This window comes from Leuciscus leuciscus, assembly GCF_965113295.1.
Source record: "Leuciscus leuciscus genome assembly, chromosome: 1".
NCBI classification, from domain to species: Eukaryota; Metazoa; Chordata; class Actinopteri; order Cypriniformes; family Leuciscidae; genus Leuciscus; species Leuciscus leuciscus.
Genome location: NC_138725.1, coordinates 16,148,770 through 16,171,870, shown reverse-complemented (window position 1 = coordinate 16,171,870; position 23,101 = coordinate 16,148,770). Strand labels below are relative to the sequence as shown.

The 23,101-nt window shown below is 38.5% G+C and overlaps 3 protein-coding genes and 1 long non-coding RNA gene across 4 annotated transcripts in view; 3 read left to right on the top strand and 1 right to left on the bottom strand.

The window, feature by feature from the left end:
• The window catches only part of LOC309498214 (uncharacterized protein), a 233,752-nt gene that overhangs the window by 44,228 nt on the left and 166,423 nt on the right, over positions 1–23,101 (top strand). The gene's annotated exons all lie outside the window — the stretch shown is intronic.
• The window catches only part of LOC309503752, a 97,217-nt gene that overhangs the window by 40,216 nt on the left and 33,900 nt on the right, over positions 1–23,101 (bottom strand). The window lies entirely within an intron of this gene.
• The window catches only part of LOC309508565 (uncharacterized protein), a gene marked incomplete at its 5' end in the record, with an annotated part of 40,946 nt that continues 19,146 nt past the window's right edge, over positions 1,302–23,101 (top strand). Inside the window, one exon of the mRNA XM_082183154.1 lies at positions 1,302–1,359. Coding sequence (XP_082039280.1) covers positions 1,302–1,359 — 58 coding nt within the window. The remainder of the gene's footprint in view (positions 1,360–23,101) is intronic.
• On the top strand, positions 2,004–3,434 carry LOC309508815 (uncharacterized protein; the record flags this gene model as incomplete). The annotated part of the gene is made up of 1 exon (XM_082183285.1): positions 2,004–3,434. The coding sequence occupies one exon, from the start codon at positions 2,004–2,006 to the stop codon at positions 3,432–3,434; it is 1,431 nt and encodes a 476-aa protein (XP_082039411.1).

Genomic DNA, 23,101 nt, shown 5'->3' with positions numbered 1-23,101 from the left:
TCCGAAGATACAATAGTTCCTTTGTATTTGTGGACAACGACCGTTGTCACTGCTCTCTCATGTGATTTGAGAGAGACAGAGATGGACAGCAACCTCTTTATTCAGAACAATATTTTTAGATGGTTATACTTTTTAGTAACCAAGACAGCTCGTCAGCTGCATCTTTAGTTACAGATTTCTTATTGTGACCCTTTCTGCGTTGACGTCGAGTTGGAGTTGCAAATGAAGCGAAGTGCCACTCTCAGGTGGACCTCCCTCAACTCCCAAAACAACTGCGCATGCGTAAAACCCCACAAAAGATCACTGATATGATTCAGATGGAAAAATAAATAATGAAGTTATCGCGCAATTCTTCTGACAGGATACATATATTTAGTAAAATATCTCAGCATTCACTGATGCGGTCCAGGTCGCACGCAGTCACCATATGTTTGGTCTAAAACACGACTGCTCTCATGTATTTGCCGCAGGACAGCGAATGTGAGTAAATTCTGCCATCTTTGCAGGACTGTGATATGAAGAGTGTGCAGTGTAGAATATTTTTAGCAGCAACTCAGTGTGAAAGTGAATAGCACATAACAGGCACAATACTGGAACCTGCAAGTGGTTCGCGCTATTTTTGAATCTGTCTGAACACGAAGCAGTCACGTGACTGTGTGTGGAAATGAAGCGGTTATGAATCAAGCTCCGATACACTGCTTCACATCACTACATATTCCTGCTCATTTCGACGGACCATCGCAAATAGGGCTCGGGGGATTACTTTTTAGAAGTAAGATTTAACTTTACCGTACTTTTGGTCGTATTTTGTGAATGGAATATTACCAGAGAGTTGATAAGGAGCAAGGATCTTTGATATTACTGAAATCGTAGCCAGCTAACTTAGCTAACTTAGCGCATGAGCGTGTGTGTTAGTGAGAGAGAGAGAGAAAGAGAGAGCATTAACGTGTGAGAGAGGGAGAGCATGAATATGTGTTTGTGTGTGAGAGAGCATGAGTGTGTGTGTGTGAGAGAGAGAGAGAGAGAGAGAGCATGAGCGTGTGTCTGTGAGTGCCATTTAGTATAAAAACAAACTCAGTAACTGATATATTTTAGATTTTGGGCAGATCAGTGAAGCTCCTCCCACACCAATTGCATCATCAGTGAAGCCCCTCCCACATCCATCACATGGTCAGTGAAGCTCCTCCCACAGCAATTCTCCAATAAATGCTGTCAATTCCCATCAGCTACAAGTGAAGACGAGCATCAGAGCATCAGGAAGAGCTGAAATCTGCAAAGACTGAGTTTATTGCAGTGAGAACATGAGTGATCCAGAACCCTGCAGAATGAAACACACTGAAGATCCTGAAGAACAAAGAGGTTGGTGTTTATTCTTCATTCATTCATGATGCTGAAGCACATTCATGTTAGAAACATTCAAGCACTTCATCACTTTTAGATAAACAGTTCAACTATGAAATGGTACAGAATGTTCTGGGTTTTCTTCAACAAATGGTCAGTAAAGGGAGGTTTGAGACATTTTTATATTGATTGTCAACATCAGATCAAGCTAAATACTATTTTATCTGTTTTATTGTACATTTATTTTATATCTGGTTTAATTGTCATTTTCAACATAGTTTACACAATTATTTTTTTAGGAATAAACATAGTAAACACCAAGTTACTGATAAAGTTGTATTTGTCAAATATCATGATTCTTCTTACAGTAACGTTGACACTCTACACTTTGAGCTTTGAAATTTCTACAGACGGTAAAGAAACATGGGATTTGTGTCAATGTTTTAAAAATAATAACTGGAAGATAAATTTACCTCATTCATGGAAAGTTTTCAATGACAAATAATAAATTTATAAAAGGCATCAAATAATCATAATATTTTATAGCAATTGTCTACTTTCTACCATTACATCAGGGCTCACTTTCATGTCCTTTCACTTTATATTTCTCTCTTTGAATTATTTTGATGTACTGAAAATTTTATTTAATACATTTTTCTTTCATGTCAGACCTGAGTGAAGTGAAGGAGGAGAGTGAAGAACTGAGTGAAGTGAAGGAGGAACATCATGTCAAACCTGGAGAAAAACCTTTGAGTCGCTCAAAGACTAAAAATAAATTTTTAAAGAAAAGAAGAGCCAAGAAATCTTTCACCTGCACTCAGTGTGGAAAGAGTTTCACACGCAAATATCGTCTTCAGCTTCACATGAGAGTTCATACTGGAGAGAAGCCGTTCTCATGTGATCACTGTGGAAATAGATTCTCATGTAAACAAAGTCTTGTCAGTCACATGATTATCCACACTGGAGAGAAGCCGTTCACATGTGATCAATGCGGCAAAACATTTCTTAGGTCATCACACCTGAAGAGACACCTGAGAGTTCATACGAAGGAGAAGCCGCATTCATGTTCTGTGTGTGGAAAGAGTTTTTCACTCCTGCTATATTTACAAAGACATCAGAAAATACACACTGGTGTGAGAGAGTACATGTGCTTTGAGTGTGAGAAGACTTTTACTACAGCGAACAGTTTAAAACTGCACGAGAGAATTCACACTGGAGAAAAACCTTACAAGTGTTCACACTGTGACAAGAGATTCAGTCACTCATCATCTCTGAAAACACACGAGAGAATCCACACTGGAGAGAAGCCGCACACGTGTGATCAGTGTGGAAAGAGTTTCTATTTTAAAACTCAACTGAAGCGACACATGAAGATCCACACTGGAGAGAAGCCGTTCCCCTGTGATCAATGTGGGAAGAGTTTCTCAAACAAAGATACTCTTGATGTTCACATGAGAGTTCATACAGGAGAGAAGCCGTTTAAGTGTGATCAATGTGGGAAAAGTTTCAGTCAATCTTCATCCCTTAAAGGACACATGAGGATCCACACCGGAGAGAAGCCGTTCTCATGTGATCAATGCGGCAAAACATTTCTTAGGTCATCAGAGCTGAAGACACACCTGACAGTTCATACGAAGGAGAAGCCGCATTCATGTTCTGTGTGTGGAAAGAGTTTTTCACTGCTGTCATATTTACATGCACATCAGAAAATTCACACTGGTGTGAGAGAGTACATGTGCTTTGAGTGTGAGAAGACTTTTACTACAGCGAGCGATTTAAAACGGCACGAGAGAATTCACACTGGAGAAAAATCTTACAAGTGTCCACGCTGTGACAAGAGATTCAGTCAGTCATCACATCTGAAAACACATGAGAGGATCCACACTGGAGAAAAACCTTACAAGTGTTCACACTGTGACAAGAGATTCATTTGTTCAGCAGATCATAAAACACATGAGAAGATCCACAGCAGAGAGAATCCGCACACGTGTGATCAGTGTGGAAAGAGTTTCTCTTTTAAAACTCACCTGAAGCGACACATGAAGATCCATACAGTGGAGAAACCACATCACCGCAGTCTGAGATCACAGTAAGTAGTTTATTTTAATGTGCTGAGCAACAAAGTCTCTTCTCTGTTAGTCACACATCTCCCTATAGCCAAATCTCTCCTCTCCACCTATAGCCGGTGTGTGCGGTGAGCACAGGACACTTTGTTGATTGATTGGTATCGATTAACTCGTGTTCAACCAACAGGAATATCTCATTTGTCTATTAGTTTAGATCAATGCAAAAAACACAAATTGGCGCTCATGTAAAGCAGAAATAAAGCACTATACAGGGCTCTAGACTGCAATGGTCACATTTTGCAACCTTTTTTAAAGGGGTGGTAAAACACCATTTTTTGAAGGCTTGATTGTGTTTGTGAGGTGTACTGTAACTGTGTTCATGCTTCGTTTTTTAAAAAATTTGCATTATTTTTCACATATTTAACCATTATTCTACACTGCTCTGTCCTCCTTGTAAAAATGGTCTGCTAAAACGGTAAAAATTATTTTATAAATTAAATATTTAACATTTTTAAATCAGCACTATAACCAGTAGATCGAAGATTTAAAGCAACAACATGGAACTTTTCCTCTGCGGTCGCCCTACAGGTTGGAAGCGGAATTGTCCATTACCGCTGTCGTAAAATGATTTATGGTTACTGTCAACGCATTCTCATCCCCAAATCGTCACTTTCAAACATTCTTCAATATCCGACGCACAAAGCACCCTTAGCGTCAATATGAGACGCTTCGGTTATGGGTAGGTTTAGGTCTGTGGTAGGGTTATGCGTCTCATATGGATGCTAAAGGGTGCTTTGTGCGTCGGATATTGAAGAAATTTTGAAAGCGTCAGTATATGACGACTTGGGATGAGAACGGGCTGTTACTGTATATGAAGCATGCAGGTTTTTTTCATATGGGCAATGATAATATTATTAATCTTCCTCCTTTCATAATTTATACATGTTTAGTAGACTAAACATTTTAACTCAAACATTTGCGATTTGCATGTCGATTGCAATGCTCAAATCTGAACGAGAATGATAGCGATAGCATCCTAACCATCTAAAACTAGCATGTTAGTGTTTACTAGCTACCAGATTGATAATTCGCTCATCTACTAACGTTAGCTGATTCATGAAGATAAATGGAGGACCAGATAGTTTCCGTAACGTAGCCAGGCAGACAACAGATTAGAAAAACTAAAGATAGTATGCAAGCAATTTACTTACTAGTTCAACAGCATGACGGCCAAGTCAGCATCGGTCTGACGATAAGCTCACGCCAGCGAGCAAACGCTCGACCAATATTGATCCTCGTCCTGCCTTTCAGTTTTTCACTCTCCCTTTTCCTCTTCCGACTCTACTCCGACAAAACCTTGGACTTCTTACATTTCGCTGCTGCTTCAGCCATGACGAAAACAGACGCACGAAAACAAACGCGCTGGTTGGCCTGTCACGGCCGAATTTGAGGAAGTGGTGGGCGAAGTGACGTATGCCGTAAAGCAGTCGAATTTTGTAGTTCTTTTTGAGCTCTGGTTACTACCCGCACCCCGAAGTTACATAGTGCCAGTAAAAGCGATACAGACCCCGTCAGGCTCTGGCAGACGTGTCATTCAACCTATTGTAAGTCGATGTACCATCACAAGGGTCTTGGAAATATATTATGAAGGTTGAAAAACTACATGTTGTTACTTTAAAACTACAGTTTTAAAATATTTATGTGTTATACTTAACCCATTTGTGCCCAAATTTTTCTGAATGGTTTCATGCATATAATCGTGTTAATAGTGTCCTATGTGAACATGTTCAACATTTATTTTCCCCAGGTTTTTTATTTTATTTCTTGAAAATCATATTTGAATGTGCGGCAACTATAGTTGCCGGTGGGCAAATATGTTGTATACACCCCCGCAATGTAAAATATGAATAGGAGGAGAACATTTGGCATTTATCTCAAAATAACTGCTTTCAACAGATCAATCTTTATTCATAAACAAATTTATTATGTATAAAAGTCAAAGATATTTGATGCAAACCCCAAAAAACTCCATCTAGCTTATAATCTCTTGAATATGATAACACAACAAACAAGAAATCCATTTGCCTTAACCATTGTGCCCTGTTCAGGGTCTTTTTGACCCACATTTCTAACTTTCATTCATGGGGATAACATGGATAATTTGACATGGTTTTGGTAAGATTTTTGCCCATCTTTTGGAAAATGTTGTTTTAAAAGTAACAAATGATCACTTTAACCAGTAGATGGCTGCAGAACTATTTGCTATTTGACTAACTGAAAGACATCTTTTCACAAGTTTTTCCAGTTGTATTCATATCTACATATTATGAAATCCCAATTATAATAATAAAAGTTACTTATTGTCAAAGTTTAGGCACTTTTTGTGCTGAAAAAAAAAATCTGCTTTTCAGTAATGTTATATTATGATTAGAATCAAATGAATTTTATCAATGGACAAAATTCATCCTCAAAATCAGAAACAACACAGAACACACAGAGACAGAAATTAAGTGGCACACTTTCAATTTGTAGAATTTCTCAGAATTACAAGATATAAAGTCAGAATTGCGTGAAATTAAGTCGCAATTGTGTGTTATAAAGTCAGAATTCAGACTTTTTTTCTCACACTTGCGACTTTATATCATGCAATTCTGACTTTATAACACATAATTGCAAGTTTACATCTTGCAATTCTGACATCTGTTCTCAGAATTGTGATATATAAACTCTCAATTGTGAGATAAAGTCCAATTCTAAGGAAAAAAAACAACTTTTATTTATTTATTTTTTCCTCAGAATAGTTTATATCTCACAATTCTGACTTTATAACATGCAATTGCGACTTTATATCATGCAATTCTGACTTTATATCTCCCAATTGCGACTTTATTTCTCAGAATTGCGACTTTATATCTCGCAATTGCGACTTCATTTCTCAGAATTGCGACTTTATTTCTCAAAATTCTGCCTTCATATCTCGCAATTCTGAGAAAAAAAGTCACAATTCTGACTTGATATATCGCAATTGTGAGAAAAAAAGTCAGAATTGTGAGATAAAAAGTCGCAATTATTATTATTTATTTATTATTCAGTGGCGGAAACAAGCTTCCATAGGTTTGAAAAAATAATTGCGACTTTTTATCTCACAATTGCGAGTTTACATCTCAGAATTGCGTGATATAGTCAGAATTGCGTGAAATAAAGTCGCAATTGCGTGAAATAAAGTCGCAATTGCGTGTTATAAAGTCAGAATTGCAAGATATAAAGTCAGAATTGCGTGAAATAAAGTCGCAATTGCGTATTATAAAGTCAGAATTGCGAGATATAAAGTCAGAATTGCAGGATATAAAGTAGCAATAGCATGTTATAAAGTCAGAATTGTGAGATATAAAGTCAGAATTGCGTGAAATAAAGTCGCAATTGTGTCTTATAAAGTCAGAATTCTGACTTTTTTTCTCGCAATTGCGACTTTATATCACGCAAATCTGACTTTATAACACATAATTGCGAGTTATCTCGCAATTCTGACATCTTTTCTCAGAATTGTGAGATATAAACTCACAATTGCGTGTTATAAAGTTAGAATTGCAAAATATAAAGTCAGAATTGCGTGAAATAAAGTCGCAATTGTGTGTTATAAAGTCAGAATTGTGACTTTTTTTCTCGCAATTGCGACTTTATATCACGCAATTCTGACTTTATAACACATTTTGAGTTGATATCTCGCAATTCTGACATCTTTTCTTTTCCAATTCTAAGGAAAAAAAAGACTTTTTTTACGTCAGAATAGTTTATATCTCACAATTCTGACTTTATAACACACAATTGCGACTTTATATCATGCAATTCTGACTTTATATCTCCCAATTGCGACTTTATTTCTCAGAATTGCGACTTTATATCTCGCAATTGCGACATTATATATTGCAATTGTGACTTTATATCTCAGAATTGCGACTTTATTTCTCACAATTCTGACTTCATATCTCGCAATTCTGAGAAAAAAAGTCACAATTCTGACTTGATATATCGCAATTATTATTATTTATTTATTATTCAGTGGTGGAAACAAGCTTCCATAGGTTTGATTCTAATCATAATGTAACATTATTGAATTTTTTTTTTCAGTACAAAAACTGCTAAACTTTGACAAAAAGTAATTTTAAAAGTTACAAATAACAAAAATAACAGTACATACAGACAATTTATGAACAGTAGAGATGTCATTTTAAGTTATTTTTATGCACTAAACAAGAACAATAACCTTGATTTATTAACCTATTAACACAGTATATCCCATTTTCCCATGATATATGTACTTACAAGGCATTTGCCCACCGGCAACTATAGTTGCCGCTTGGACTTTTGACTAAGTATACAAAAAACTATAGATCTCTTGTAAGATTTGTTTTGTTTGGATGATTCTAGAGACCTTCATGATTATGTAGATATATATATGTCAACAAAAAATACTTATTAGTAACATAAAAATGACCTTTCTTTGGGAGGGTTTGCCTTCGCCATGCTTCCTGGAAGTAGGGGTAGGAATTTAACAGCCTCATGTGACAGGAAGGAAGTGAATACCTTTTTTTTTTTCTTGAAATCCTTTATTTGGTTGTTTGCTTGCATGTCATTGAGAAATAAAACATGGACAACATCTAGAAAAATATTTACAAAAGGAAAATGACAACTATGCACTGCGGCAACTATAGTTGCCGGTGGGCTTAAGAGTAAAGAGAATGGAATATGCTGGAATATTCGCTGGAATATATGTATTTTCAGAAAAGTAAACAAAACTACGAATACATCATCGCAATTACCAAGTCCATCTCATCTGGCATGTTATTAGAATTATTGATAATGTTTTAGAACTCATCTCTGTTTGTTTATATGACATGTGCGGAGCAGATTGGCATATTGGCAGATTGGCCAGTTTATATGGCATGTGCGGAGCAGCTCGCTGGGGTTTTTACAGACATTTTCAACCTGTCTCTTGCCCAAGCAGCTGTACCAACATGCTTTAAATGCACTTCCATTGTGCCAGTGCCAAAACACTCCAGCCCGAAGTGCCTTAACGACTACCGCCCTGTAGCACTCACACCCATCGTAATGAAGTGCTTTGAGCGGCTGGTCCTGGCACACCTAAAAGACTCTCTTCCATCCACATTGGACTCACACCAGTTTGCCTACCGTAGCAATAGGAGCACAGAGGATGCAGTTTCCATGGCACTGCACTCTGTGCTCACACATCTGGACAATAAGAACACTTATGCACGCATGCTGTTTGTTGACTTCAGCTCAGCATTCAACACTGTCATCCCAACTAAGTTAATAGCCAAACTTGGAGACCTGGGCATCAACACCTCCATGTGCAACTGGATTTTGGACTTTTTGACCAACAGACCCCAGAATGTTCGATCAGGCTCCAACTGCTCCACGTCCATCACACTCAACACTGGTGTACCACAGGGCTGTGTGTTAAGCCCGTTTCTCTACTCCCTCTTCACCTCCGACTGCAAGCCTGTGTACGGATCTAATTCCATCGTCAAGTTTGCGGACGACACTACGGTGATTGGTCTCATCAGCAACAACGATGAGACTGCCTATAGGGAGGAGATCAAGCACCTGGCCACATGGTGCACTGAAAATAACCAGCTCCTCAACACCACCAAAACGAAGGAGCTCATCGTGGACTTCAGGAAAGTGTCAAGAGGCACACACGACACCATCCACATCAATGGAATGGCTGTTGAGCGTGTCTCCAGTTTCAAGTTCCTGGGGACCCACATCTCGGCGGACATGACCTGGACAACCAACACCTCCAGCCTGGTCAAGAAGGCTCACCAGCGCCTTTTCTTCCTGAGGACACTGAGGAAGAATCAGCTTTCCTCCACTATCCTGGTGAACTTCTATCGCTGTGCAATAGAAAGCATCCTGACCAACTGTGCTACAGTGTGGTATGGGAACTGTTCTGTTGCAGAGCGCAAGGCACTGCAGCGGGTGGTGAAAACTGCCCAGCGCATCACTGGGACTCCACTACCTGCCATCGAGCACATCCAGAGGAAACGCTGTCTGCATCGAGCTCGCAGCATCCTTAAGGACTCCTCTCACCCAGCCCACAGACTGTTTTCTCTCCTGCCCTCCGGCAGGCGTTTCAGGTGCCTCCGGACCAGGACCAGCAGACTAAAGAACAGTTTTTTCCCCAGAGCTGTCTCTTTATTAAACTCTAACCCTCATTGATCCCACTCCCCTCATATACTGATTGACTCTCCTCTCCCTCCTCACACCTGCCTCCATTTTGTTATTTGCAATACTATAATGTTCATTTGCACTGCTGACTGTTATTATAGTAACAACTGTTTACATATGCATCTTGCACTACTACCTTGACTGGAATATGCTCAATTTGCACTGCCGACTGTTTATTTACAGTACCGACTGTTTACATATACATTTGCAATACCGTACTTTAACTGTAATATGCAATTACTTCCACTGCACTTTCACTCGGATAGCTTCTGTCCAAACTTTATTTGCACTACTTTAAATCCATTGTTATACTGCTCATTTTAGCCTAACTTATACATATATCTATTTGTAAAATTCTGTTTATAGTAATAGCCATCTGTATATTATGCTCACATTCTGTTTATAGTAACAGCCATCTGTATATATATTCATAGTACATATCTATCTGTAAAATTCTGTTTATAGTAATAGCCATCTGTATATTATATTCAGTACATATCTAGCTGTAAATTCTGTTCACAGTAATAGTTATCTGTATATTATATTCATAGGACAAATCTATCTGTAAATTTTTGTTTATAATAGTATTCAACTCTATATTTATTCAGTACATATCCATGTTCTGCACTTATGGAACCACTGTATATCCTGCACTTGCTGCTATTGCACTTCTGGTTAGACCTAAACTGCATTTCGTTGCCTTGTACCTGTACTTGTGTAATGACAATAAAGTTGAATCTAATCTAATCTAATATGACACATTAGTTACAGTTTCTGTTTTCATAGACATTAAATGTAGGTTTTAAATCCTTCATGTTAATCTTCTATGAACAATGTAGATTAATGTAGAATAAACAAATGTATGTTTTAGTCAGAATTATTGCTCTTCATCAACTTGAGGTCCTGGAGCTCGCTCTGTAAAGTTAAACAGAGACTCACTCGCTCTCGGGACAAGCATTTAAGGAAAATGGAAATACACACATGACTGTCTAACATTTACTGATAAGGATATAACCATTAAATATAAGAATGTGCTACAAAAAGTCATTGAAATTACAATCATTTATTTCAATCTCTGCATTTAATAAAACTACTAGGGAGTGTTTTTATCACAGCTTGTAAATTTTTTTAAATGAATGTGTATGTGTGTGTTTTGTAATGTATGTTTGAATGTCTTTCAGGAGATTTTAACTCTCCTGTCAAGCTGTTGGTGAAAATAAGAGCTTGTTCTTCAGAGATTTGCCTGGTTAAATAAAGGTTAATAAGTTATACAAAGGGAATACCGCATCAGAGTAAACAACACATGCATCTGTATGATGTGTTAAACTCTATGCTTAAGAGTTTATTTGAAGCGCTGAATATGAAGCACTTTTCCTGCAGCAATTTCATCAATTAGTTGTTGCATTACTAGGTATTTTAAATTTGTTTTGTTTGTGTGTTGTTGTGGCTTCGACAAAACCTGAGAATCTTAAATTACATGATCATGGTCACTATTTTTTTTCAACATGTGATTAGCCTTAGTACTTAGTTCAGAGTCTGAAATATTGATTATTCCTCTCGTATCATGTCTGTTAGAAATTAAACTTGTTTGTTTTTAGCAGAACTGCCAGAAAGCATCTGGAAGGAGAGGACAGAGAGAACGCCAGTGATCCAGAACCTGCAAAAAACCTGCGGGAAGAGTTTCATTCGGGCCTTCATTCTGAAATCACTTCTGCCTTCTCATTCAGAAGAAGAGCACCAGAAGTATTACACCGGAAAAAAAAGCTTCCATGTTCAGGAGCTGAAGAAGAGGCCGTAACACTTTCAACAGAGACATGAATCTGATAGTAATTTTAACTCAGTCATTGTTTTTCAGAGATCTGTCTTATTAGTTTAAATTTTTATAAATGTTTGTACTTCAAGTTATGATTGATTAAACTCATTATAATTTTATCAACAGCTTGTTGTTATTGTCCAATTTTATTGTCTGCTGATTCTTCTTGCTTCAGGAATAATTCCATAATGTTCAGTTCTGAAAGCCAAGTACATTTGCTTCTGAGGCTTCCCAGCAAACACAGAACGTTCCCCTAACATTAGTTTTTGGTTCCTGTCTTTTTATTGTTTTGGGAACTAAATAATATTATTCTAGGAATGCTCTTTTAATTTTTTTTGCAACAATAAAATAATGTTCCCAGAACGTTGCAGGATAGTTATTTTTAACAACATAGACATTTTTAATATTAACATAGAAATAGTTACCAACTATAGAACGTTCCCCAATGGTTATTGTTTATATAAATATGTAAACTAACTTTACAATTAAAACGCTGCACAATCATTTCTAAATAGAGCTTAGATTCTCTGCCCGAGCCCGGACTCGACCTGACCCGACCCGCGGGCCGGGCGATATTTCCCGCCACTGTCCTCAGGGCCCGACCCTTGATAAAGCACGTCACGTGTCATGCGCAGCGTCTCGTCCACTCGCAGTATCTGTGCGTGCTGTACTATTCTGTAGCTTAAGTGCTTGAAGAAGCAAAGAAAAAATTAAAATAGGAGAATTAACTTTGAGCAAGTTTGGAGGAAAATTGGAGGTATGGAAACATTTTAAACTAGTCGTGGGGAGTGACAACATATGTGTTGACTTTGTCTCGTGCATTAAATGCGGCACGCTGCTCGCCTATGACAGCAAAAAAACGGGGACTTCGACGATGAACAGACACATGAAGCAGTCTTGCCATGACAGAAATTATGATAGTAGTCAGCCTCAGCCCTCGATGTCCTCTTTTGTTACTTTTCCGATCCATTCAATTATTTCTGAATAAACAAACAACGCAGTAAACATGCTTCTTCCTTGTCACATTATTCATTGAGATAATAATTAATAAATGCACGCACAATTATGAACGTGATAAATGTTACAGAGATGTTTTACTATGCACAAACAAATGCCTTTCAACTTACATGTGCAAAATTCAGAATTAAATGAATGTGCTGCAATTTGTTCAAAAAGAGTCTAGCATACCTGTTTTAGCCATTGAATAAGCACATTTAGTTTCAAGTTTGTTAAGTTTTGTTTTGAAGAAAGCTTTTCTTTAAAGTGAATTTCGTTTAGTATAAATTGTATTTTAATTTTAATACATTTTTCATCAACCAATTGGCTAAAGCAATTTAGCAGACAAATAATCATGAAATGGAGTCGCCGGTGCGCCGCGGTCACTTACACCATTTGAAACTCGCGCTGTCACCGAATTTACAAATGAACATCTTGCTTGTTGCTCACATATTATGTTGAAATAACAATATGTTGAAGTAACATTATTAATAATAATGAATCTTTAAGAATATTTGATTGAATGCTGAATGTTGTGCTTGTTCAATTTAAGAAAATTAAAACTTTAATTGTGATAATTAAAATAATTGAATATTTAATATTGAGTGGCCAATTTTTGCTCATTTATTAATAGTATAATATATATAACTGCGCAGCTCCCCCCTGTAGCCTAAATGATCTAGCACAGCAGCACCTGCGTTAAAAAAAATTATGGCACCGCCCCTGGTTATAACGGCCCACATATTAAAAATGGTCAGGTTTAAATTGGGCTCGGGCTCATAATTACAGTGAACTATGTCGGGCCGGGCCGGGCTCGGACACAACGGGCTCTGGCTCGGGTAGGGACGGGCTTGATTTGTTGGGCCCGATCTAAGCTCTAATTCTAAATGTAGCGCAGCTTTTGCAGCTTCATGTCATGCCCATAGTTGCCCATAAATAGTCCGTGAAACGCCCACAAGTTAATATTCATCGATTGCGAAATCATGGCAAACACAGAGAGGAAAACCAAGAAACGTAACTTCACTCACATCATTATGCATTGTGATGGCATCATGGCATTTTATTATCAATTTGATTGCATTTGACAAGCTAGGATGAATTGCATAACATGGCAATATTACTGCAGAACATATTTCACTTTTCTTTTTGCAAAAATGTGTTAATTTGCATTTCTGTTGTAATCTTCGTTTGATTTTGTTTGTTTTACACTGCAGATCGATCAAACAGGTGTTCGTGTCGGTTGTTAATTGTAAGACTTGCTTTGTGAAGTCTTCATGTTATTTATGAGGCAGTATTGCCATTTCTTTTACACAACGATCTACAGTTTCACACACTTTCACACACTTTCATAACTGCTGACAACTATACAAAGTTACGCTTTTTATAAATACCAATTGTTGCGTAGAGAGCAGCGTACGCCTTCGTTTGTGCGTACGCAACGTTTATAAATGAGGCCCCAGATAAACTTAAACAGCAGTAACATGTCAGCCACTTTTGTTCTGATCAACTGATGTCTGGGTAGGAGAATGACAGCGAATTAATTAATAAAATAGTTGTTTTTGTTTTGTTTATTTTTTGCGCATAAAAAATATTATAGTCGCTTTATAAACCGCAGTCTGTAAGTTTCGCCTCTTTGTCGCCATCTCCGTTTGAAATCTGCTATTGCAGTTATTTGTGGAATTATCTTTACATGCGTTGTGCATCAGCACGGCTCCTCAGCACGGATGAATAATGTCTTGAGGTGTAAGTGTGGGCTGTCAGTCAATGCACCAGTGTGGACATTCACTGTACTTCAGAATTACAGATACGACCTCCAGGAATTATTTCCAAAATAAGAAGGAAAATGCCATCTGAACAAGTAACATGTCAGCCACTTTTGTTCTGATCAACTGGTGATTAAATCTAACGATCACAAAGGGACCCAGAGAATGACAGCCAGAGCACTAAAGAGACAGAGAAACAGTTTCAATCTTCCTTTATCCCTTTCCCTGACCATGTGACTGAAAACCAAATGTGTGACATTCGATTACAACTTCCCTCACCGTACTAAATGTGAGACAATTCATCGACCCCCAAAGTACACACACATCTTGGCCTACAGGCCTTGATTGCTATCAGCCCCTCTGTGCCTTTAGGAACTCCCAATGGCCTTTGGGGAAAGAGGGGGTGAAAGTGAAAGTGAAAGTGAAAGTGACACGTAACGGCCAAGTATGGTAACCCATACTTGGAATTTGACCTCTGCATTTAACCCATCCAAGTTAATGCACACGCATTAGGAGCAGAGTAGTGAGTAGTTAACACACACAGACACTGCAAACGTGGATACACACACCCAGAGCAGCGGGCAGCCTTTGTGTGGCGCCCGGGGAGCGATTAGGGGTTAGGTGCCTTGCTCAAGGGCACCTCAGTCATTTCCCACCGGCTCTGGAATCGAACCAGCAACCTTTGGGTTACCAGTTCAACTCCCTAACCACTAGGCCATGACTGCCCCATGGCCATGACTGCCCCATGGAAAACAGCGGTGGAAAACAGCAAAGCAAATGTCTATAGTAAATGAACTAAATTAAACATTTTTTAAGTCTGTATCGTTCATATGTCGTTGGAAAAAGTCTCTAAAATAGTTTTGGGCCAATGAGGACAAGTTAAATTAGACCACTGCATGTCCGCCCATATTATTAAACACTAAAATGACCAACTGGTTAGCAACACACGACTGTCGATCCACAACGTTGCCACGACGTCGCCGTTACTAACTGCTGACAACGTTACAAAGTTACGTCGTGGCAACGGATCCAGGAATTTCACTTTTCCGATTATGACGAAAGTTTGGTCACCAGATTACGTTGCAGTTACGTAATAGTCACGTATTGTAGTGTTGTATGTCTCGAGACCGGTCTTGGTCTCGAGACCGGTCTCGAGACCACTTTTACGTGGTCTCAGTCTTGTCACGGCCTCGTCGGACTTTGGTCTTGGTCTTGTCTTGGTCTCGGATCTCTCGGTCTTGTCTAGGTCTCGTTCAACTGTGTCGGATACGGGTGCGGGTCGGGTCGGACACGGGAGAAACACGGGTCTAAACACGGGTTTAAAACAATCACATGCGAACGTAAAAATATATGCATAGCCTATTTTTAGGAACACATCTACAAAAATATGCCTGTATTTCAAGTTGATAAAATAATTTAATATCGACATCTGTTCATTTGTGCCCACGCGCCACGCCCTCCCAGGATCTATACGTTACCAAGGCTACTTTCAGTTTTAAAAATGTATCATAACCGCGCACGCGCGATCTGCTCAGCTGCTGAGTGAGGAGTTAAAGAAAAGAATAGCCAGTGGAGATTGTAAAGTTGTCGACAATACGTCATTAAAAATCAAGTCCAGTCTGTGGGAGAAATTTGGAGTTATCTGAAGAAAATATTGTGAAAGGCTTACTGCATGCATTTTCGTGTTGGATAGCCGCAAATGTGGAACATCATCGAGGAAGCACGCAGATAACTGTGGTAACAAAACAGTTCTATCGAACAGTATTTTTCAAATTTAACACTGTTAAGTATGTGTTGTGTGCAGGGCAGATGTAGGCTAGACGAAATTGCTAGTTTATAATTGTGTATCTTTAATTTGATGTTACGATTTCATCTACACATTAAGTATAATTTCAATTGGTTACATATTTCTCATTCTTTAGACAGTTGGAGGAGCAAGATGGTGTTGGAGGTGTTGATATTTTGTCAGATGAACCAGTCATGTCAGTCCTCAACAGTACACAAAAGTTAAGGGAGTCTCAATCCTCTAATAGTGCAGTAACAGCTGTCATGCAATTGCTACACATATCACCCAGTCTGCAAAAACATTTACAGTGAGCTGAGCTCACAGTCACACACATGACATGGTCTGTCTGTATTGTTAGTAATAAGTAATATAATATGTATTGAATGTACACTGCGGCTGAACCTTATATGCTGCTGTTTTTGAATTCATACAAGTTATTGCGTAGCTTCAACACTAGTCTGTTTTTTTCCCCCTCCGGTCTCGACTTGGTCTCGGTCTTGGTCTCGACTTGGTCTTGGTCTTGACTTGGTCTGTCTTGGTCTTGGTCTTGGTCTTATCTTGGTCTCGATACCCTCTGGTCTTGGTAGTGTCTTGGTCTCGGTTTAGTCGGTCTTGACTACAAGTCTAGCTGGGAGTGAGGATAACTAAAAGAAGCACCAAAGAGAAAAATATTTTAACAAGATTAAGGGTTGGGCATACTATGCTGAATAAAACCTTACAAATAATAAATAAACATCCAACAGGATTATGTGAGTATTGTGGATTAGAGGAATCAGTAGAACATGTTATTTGTATTTGTCAAAAGTATAATATAATGAATAATGAACTTAGAAAGTGTTTTGGGAGTTGAGGGAGCTCCACCTGAGAGTGGCACTTCCTTCGCTTCATCTGCACCTCCAACTCGACGTTGTAACAACAATGACTTTGTGTTGGGGAATTAATTAGCTCAAATTAGCGGTAATATTCATCAATGTGAATATGCATCTGTTGCTTCCATAAATTAATTCATTCAAATTAGGGAATAGGTCAAAATCTCGGCTTGTATCAGCGATTACACAATTACTTGTAATAATCACTGATAGAGACGGGTAGCATTTACTCAATTTGGGGGAATTTGAGGTAGAAGTTGAGTTTGTTCATTTACCATGCAGACTGGCCGTCCAGCGGACAGAATGTATACTTTATGAACAGAAATCGGGCGTCTTTAACACTGATAGATAACACTTTCTTGTGGCCACAAAGAAGATAATTATCTCCGTGTTTTAGACAATTTTAGGTTTCTTTTAAGAATAACCAATCGTAGAGCTTATAAGGTAAAATCTGCACTCATCAGGGACTCAGAATTTGAAACAAAACAGGCAAACTTAATTCAAATGATTTAACAAAGTTTATTTAAACAAGCTAGCGATTACACAATTATTTTAAATCACGCAGGAGTAAAAATGCATAAACAAAACAGGCAATATAACGATCGTAATACAGAGATACAACAAAATAAAAAGGTTTTAGAGAGAGATTGGGAGAGGGCGAGAGAGAGAGAGAGAAAAACTCAGCGAGAGGAAACTAATAGTTGAGATACGAATGATTTTAGGTGTGTGTGTGAGAGGTGGAGCTGGTAGCGTTTGGAAGGTGGGTGTGTCGCTCCGTGAGCACGTGGTAGTGTGTTTGTCTCGGCACACGTGGGTGAGAGTATGTGTGTGTGTGTGTGTATGTGTATGTTTGTGTGTGTGAAAGAGAATTTAGAGAGAGGGATAGAAACAGTTTAGTCATTCACCACAAAACCCCAACGTTTCTCAGTAATATTTAGGCAACTTTAAACAGCATTTCCTTCAGATTGCAAATTTAAAAGATCTACGTTACTCTGTTTGAAAGATCGGCCTTCCGTGGGTGCGTTCGTCTGTGTTGGATAAAGACACCTGGATCACGTGGTCACAGCGTTCTGGTTGCTATGGCGACTTGAAGCGAGCGAAGACTCAGCAAAGATTATCTTTAGCCTTAAGTTGGTTTTGTGGGTTGGTTTCAGAAGACTATACTGAAGTAATGGTAGTTCTAAGAAAAGACTTGGAAATAAAAGGAAAATAAAAGCGAGCGGAGCTTCCTTGAGGGAAGGAGGCGTGTCTTCTTTCTCTCTGGCGGACTGCATTGAGAGGAAAGGGGCGCGCAATTTTAAAGGGCTAAACTCACGCCTCCCTCACGTACGTGGGCCAATCGTCTTTAACAACGTATGGGCCCACCTCCTGACGTTTTGAGGTCTATACGCCTCCTTTTCCGCGGGGTTTTGAACGATGAATTCGTCCATAACTTAATACCACTGGTATTTAATAAAACAATGCATTCTCTGATATTTTGTGTTAAAGATTCAGCATCGTTGTTGTTCGTGGAACACGGCAATACCGCGAATGACAGTTCTAATATCTAAAATCACGTAGGTACATCATTTCTTGTAATTGTGGACACCACAGAGTGATTACAGGCCAACAAACTACATAGGCATAATATTTGGGACAGGGGATCAGATACACATCAAGAAAATACATTTAAAATATTTCATACAAGGATTTTGGTCCCACGTGGTGGGATCTGCGCGTGTTTCTGTGTGTGTGTATGTGAGTGCGTCTTGAAAGTTCATACCCGTCCGCTGAACTCTTGTCCCCGTCACTGCGGGTGAGGCTTATGTGTGTGCGTGCGTTTGGCTCTTTGGATTGATGTATTAGGCACAGACCACATGTTTCGGGCATCTGGTCTCTACAACACTGTTTTATTGTTGTGAAGAGTTAATTAGTGTCTATGTGTAAATCAGTGTCCGAGGGACTCCCTAGGGGGGAGTGCTTTCGGGATCGCTCTCATTGGTCAGCGTGAGGCTCTCCCGGCCATAAACAGACGGTCTCTGTTGGTTTAGACGTAAGAGATCATGTAGAGTGAGAGATAGTCAATGATTTACACCATTTTTCGGCGCCGTTTGGGCTGCACGTCTTGCGTAGAGCAATCTCAAAACAGCAGAGGTGTCGTAAATGAGAGTGCTTTGGAATGTGAGAATAGCTTGAGTCAGAGCGAGACAGGGGTTTTGTAGATTTAGACTGAATTAATTAATTTGATTTAATCACCATGCAACTGGTGATCTGCTCTCCGTTACAACGTCAACGCAGAAAGGGTCACAATAAGAAATCTGTAACTCGAGATGCAGCCGACGAGCTCACTTGGTTTCTAGCAAATATAACCATCTAAAAATATTTTGCTGAATAAAGAGGTTGCTGTTCATCTCTGTCTCTCTCAAATCACATGAGAGAGCAGTGACAATCACATGAGAGAGCAGTGACAAGGGTCGTTGTCCACAAATACAAAGGAACTATTGTATCTTCGGAGAACAAGCCGCTGACTAGGCATAGTCATGCTTGTAAAGGAATAGCAGGACTACACTTGCTGGGACCAGCAGTTGTACACGTGATATTGAAATAGCAGTCATGTGCCTTATATTACTTATGATGAAGACGTCTGAATTCAGACTATAAAAGAAGAGACCTGGACTGGACCTCGCCAGAAAATCGAAGAAGAAAGAAGCAGGGGGGCTGTGTTTTATAAAATATTGAAGCTTCCCCGGGCGCCGCCATTGATTAGCGGACCATCACCTGCTGTTAGCATTCCATTGACTCCCATTCATTTTGGCGTCACTTTGACAGCAAATAAATTTACATCTGAGCCGTTTAAAGACTCCATTTGTCCATTATTTATTTCTAAAGCAACACGAAAATGTATAAAATGCTCTATTACCTTGTATCTTACGTTATGGCCCTGTAGAAGCAGTTTTTGTAAAAGTAGGCTAACGATTGCGTCATAACCACGCGACTCTCTGTCGCACAGTAGAGAGATTACCGTATGGACAGGAGGAGAAGCTCGCAGGCAATCGGGGGGAGGTGGAGGCAAAATGACAAAATAATTAATCAGAATACTCACGCTCTCCGTCTCTGCAAGTTTCGGAAGGGAATGATTCAGATTTCTCTTGGCACAGCTACTAGATAAGCTCAGTTTGAGTCTGCGCAGTACACTCGACCATCAGGAAGTGAGTGCTTCTAATTGACTTCACTTTTCTCCATTGAATCCAATGGGGTCGCTGTATGTGTATGTTTGTTTAGTTTAGTTATGTTTGTGATTTAGTTAATAAAACTTGTGCACAATTATGCATTTGGTTTCTGATTCTCTGCTTGCATACAAAGTCCCTTTTACGATCTTGATCTTGTTACATGCTCTAAGCGCTGTACATGCTGAGGAATAATCATTTTTCAGTGACCATGAAAGATACACTTTTTTTAGAATAAATGAATAATCAAAGAGTTCGTTGGAACTGATTAATTGATTGTAATATTAATTTGGCTTACCTCAAAGTTAATCTAATTAACTGACCCAAATATTAATAAATAATCATAATTGGTACTTATGGATTATTATTCATATTTCCCCTTTGAGCTAATATCATTACATCATGTCTTATACTTTTTCTTATCACTAGGTGCCCAATGGGCACCCTCATATCTGTCTCTTCTTCTTTGTCTCTCCTTGTGTCCTTGACACCATTAAAAACATCTTCCCCTAAACCTTCTTCTATTGGTGGAACATCTCAAAAACTGTTATATCTCAAAAAAAAAAAAAATCTGCCAGTGCTGTCAAGGAACACGTTCTGGAATTAGGACCCAAGTGCAATTCAGGAAAAACAGTTCTTTAATGGAAATAAAGCAAGCTGCGTTGAGTTGACAAACAGAAAGTCTCTTGTTGCTGATAATCAGATGAACAGAAAAAGTCTCTTTATAATCAAACTGAGGAAAGGTTCCCGCAAGGGTACTCAGCATACAGCAGCAGCGAATCAATACAGGGCACAGGGTCCGTCTCTCGTCGTCAGAGGCAGAGAAGCTGGGCAGAGAAAAGCTTCAGCATTAAACAGCACAGGCAGCGTGTAGCTTCCAGACACACATGAACAAAAACTAGACAAGACAAGAACTCGAGCAGGTAAGCTCCGTAACGTTCGTTATCATTGGCAATAATCTGGCAGAGGAAAGGGGGAAAAAGGGGTACTAGAAGAAGGAACGCTAATTAGAAGAAAGTAGTAGGTGAGAAGATAGATAGAGTAATGAGAAGAATGATGGAAAACAGCTGGCGGAGAATGAATGAGCGTAATAGTAAGTGGGTGTGTCCGGGCGAGGTGTGTGAGAATGAAGGGAGAGCGTGTGTGTGAGTGGTGGGTGTGTCAGTGTAATGATGAATGAATCAAGGAAAGAAAGCCACAAGGGGGAGACAGAGACAGGAGAGAATACCGGGATCATGACAAGTGCATCCCAGCACCTGCATTTACAGACTTTTTGGGTACTTTTCCATTCCCTTATCCTTGTGACCTATTTTCTGCTGGGCATTACAGCATTCAGACTATCACATGAGACAAGGGAAATTCTTCAACATTCTCAACTGATTTACCTGGTTAATCAAAGGTTAAATAAAAATAAATAAAACAGGATTCATTGCTGAGCAAGTAATGTAATGCTACATTTCTCCAAATCTGTTCCCATGAAGAAACAAACTCATCTACATCTTAGAGGACCTGTACATTTCCAGCACATTTTAATTTTGGGGTGAAATATTCCTTTAAAGCAGATTTGTGTAGTAACTGCTGATCATGAGTGTGTAGATTAGCTTTCATTCTGTCTGATAAACTTCATCATAAACTCTGTCTCTTCCTCTCCCTCAGATTCAGGAGTTGCAGTTTGATGCAACATCACAATCTCACACCATTGAAAAGCCTTTCACAATCACCTGGAACTAGGCTTAGACTCGGACACCAGTCTACGGGAAGAGCAATCGCATGATTATTTACCTTTATTTACCAATTTAGTAATAAAGCGGTAAATCTAAAGTCTAGCGAATGTGGTTTGTCTTTATCTACATAATATTTCTGGAATTTCTGGTTTAGAATACAACAGTTGAGCTAACTAAAAAAAACCAAGGCAAGTTAACTCAACTAATCCACTCCAGTTAATATCAACTTAAATACTTTAGTTCATCTAATGAGTACCAGGTAATCTTTTGAACTTCTTGTCAAGACAAATAAAAACTAAAAACAAGTTGAGCCAACTTGAAAAAATAAGACAACATATCTATTAATTTTTAACGAGAATGAAAGCAGTGCTGTGAAGGACAGACATGCATCTCTACAGTGGCTTGTACTGATATATAATGTGCTTTTTTTTATTCAATATTTTGTTTCACTTAAAAAATTGTATTTAGAAAATGTATAGTTATGATTGTGATATTTGATAACAGAAAAATATGGTTTCTAAAAAATATATATAATTTTTCTTTTCACATTCATGAAAGCCAAAAATTGTATTTCTATATGTAAATTAAAAATAATAGGATTCACATAACATTTAATAAAATAAATCACAAATGTCACGAAAATGTCACTGTGTGAGATGTTCTCGACACAAGCTTCGAAGCCTTGCTATCAGGCGTAAAAATAACAAAATTGTCTAAAATATTTAGAAATGTTAGAACTGATGTTTTATGTAAAAAAAAAATTAATGTATTTTAAATGCCTTATTGGAAATCCATTATTTCGGGGTAAATCAAGAAATAAATATACACTGTATTAATAAAACAAAACCACATAATTGTACTAGACGTGTAAAATTAATGTGGGGAAAAAATAAACAAATGTTAAGCTGTGCCCCACTCTCCCTACTTCAAATCATGAACAGGCATGATCTCACAATTTAAGATATTTACCCTAACCCAAACGTAAATAAGCACAAGAAAACTGATTAATTAAATGTAAAGCCTTTGACACATAGTTTTCATCTTTTAAGAACCAGAGCCATATAGATATATCTCTATAGGCTATGGCTCTGTTTCGAACAACATAGTGTCTGATAGGACAACATCAGACAGGATCATGTGAGGGATGTGAAGAAGAGGAGCATGTAATCATGATTTGAAGAAAATATGAAACACAGAGAGAGGTGATGAGGGGAAAGCTGGTATGAGTGAGTGGGTAAATTTGAGTGTATAAGTGGGAAAGAGGGTAAGGAAAGTAGATGTAAACCTA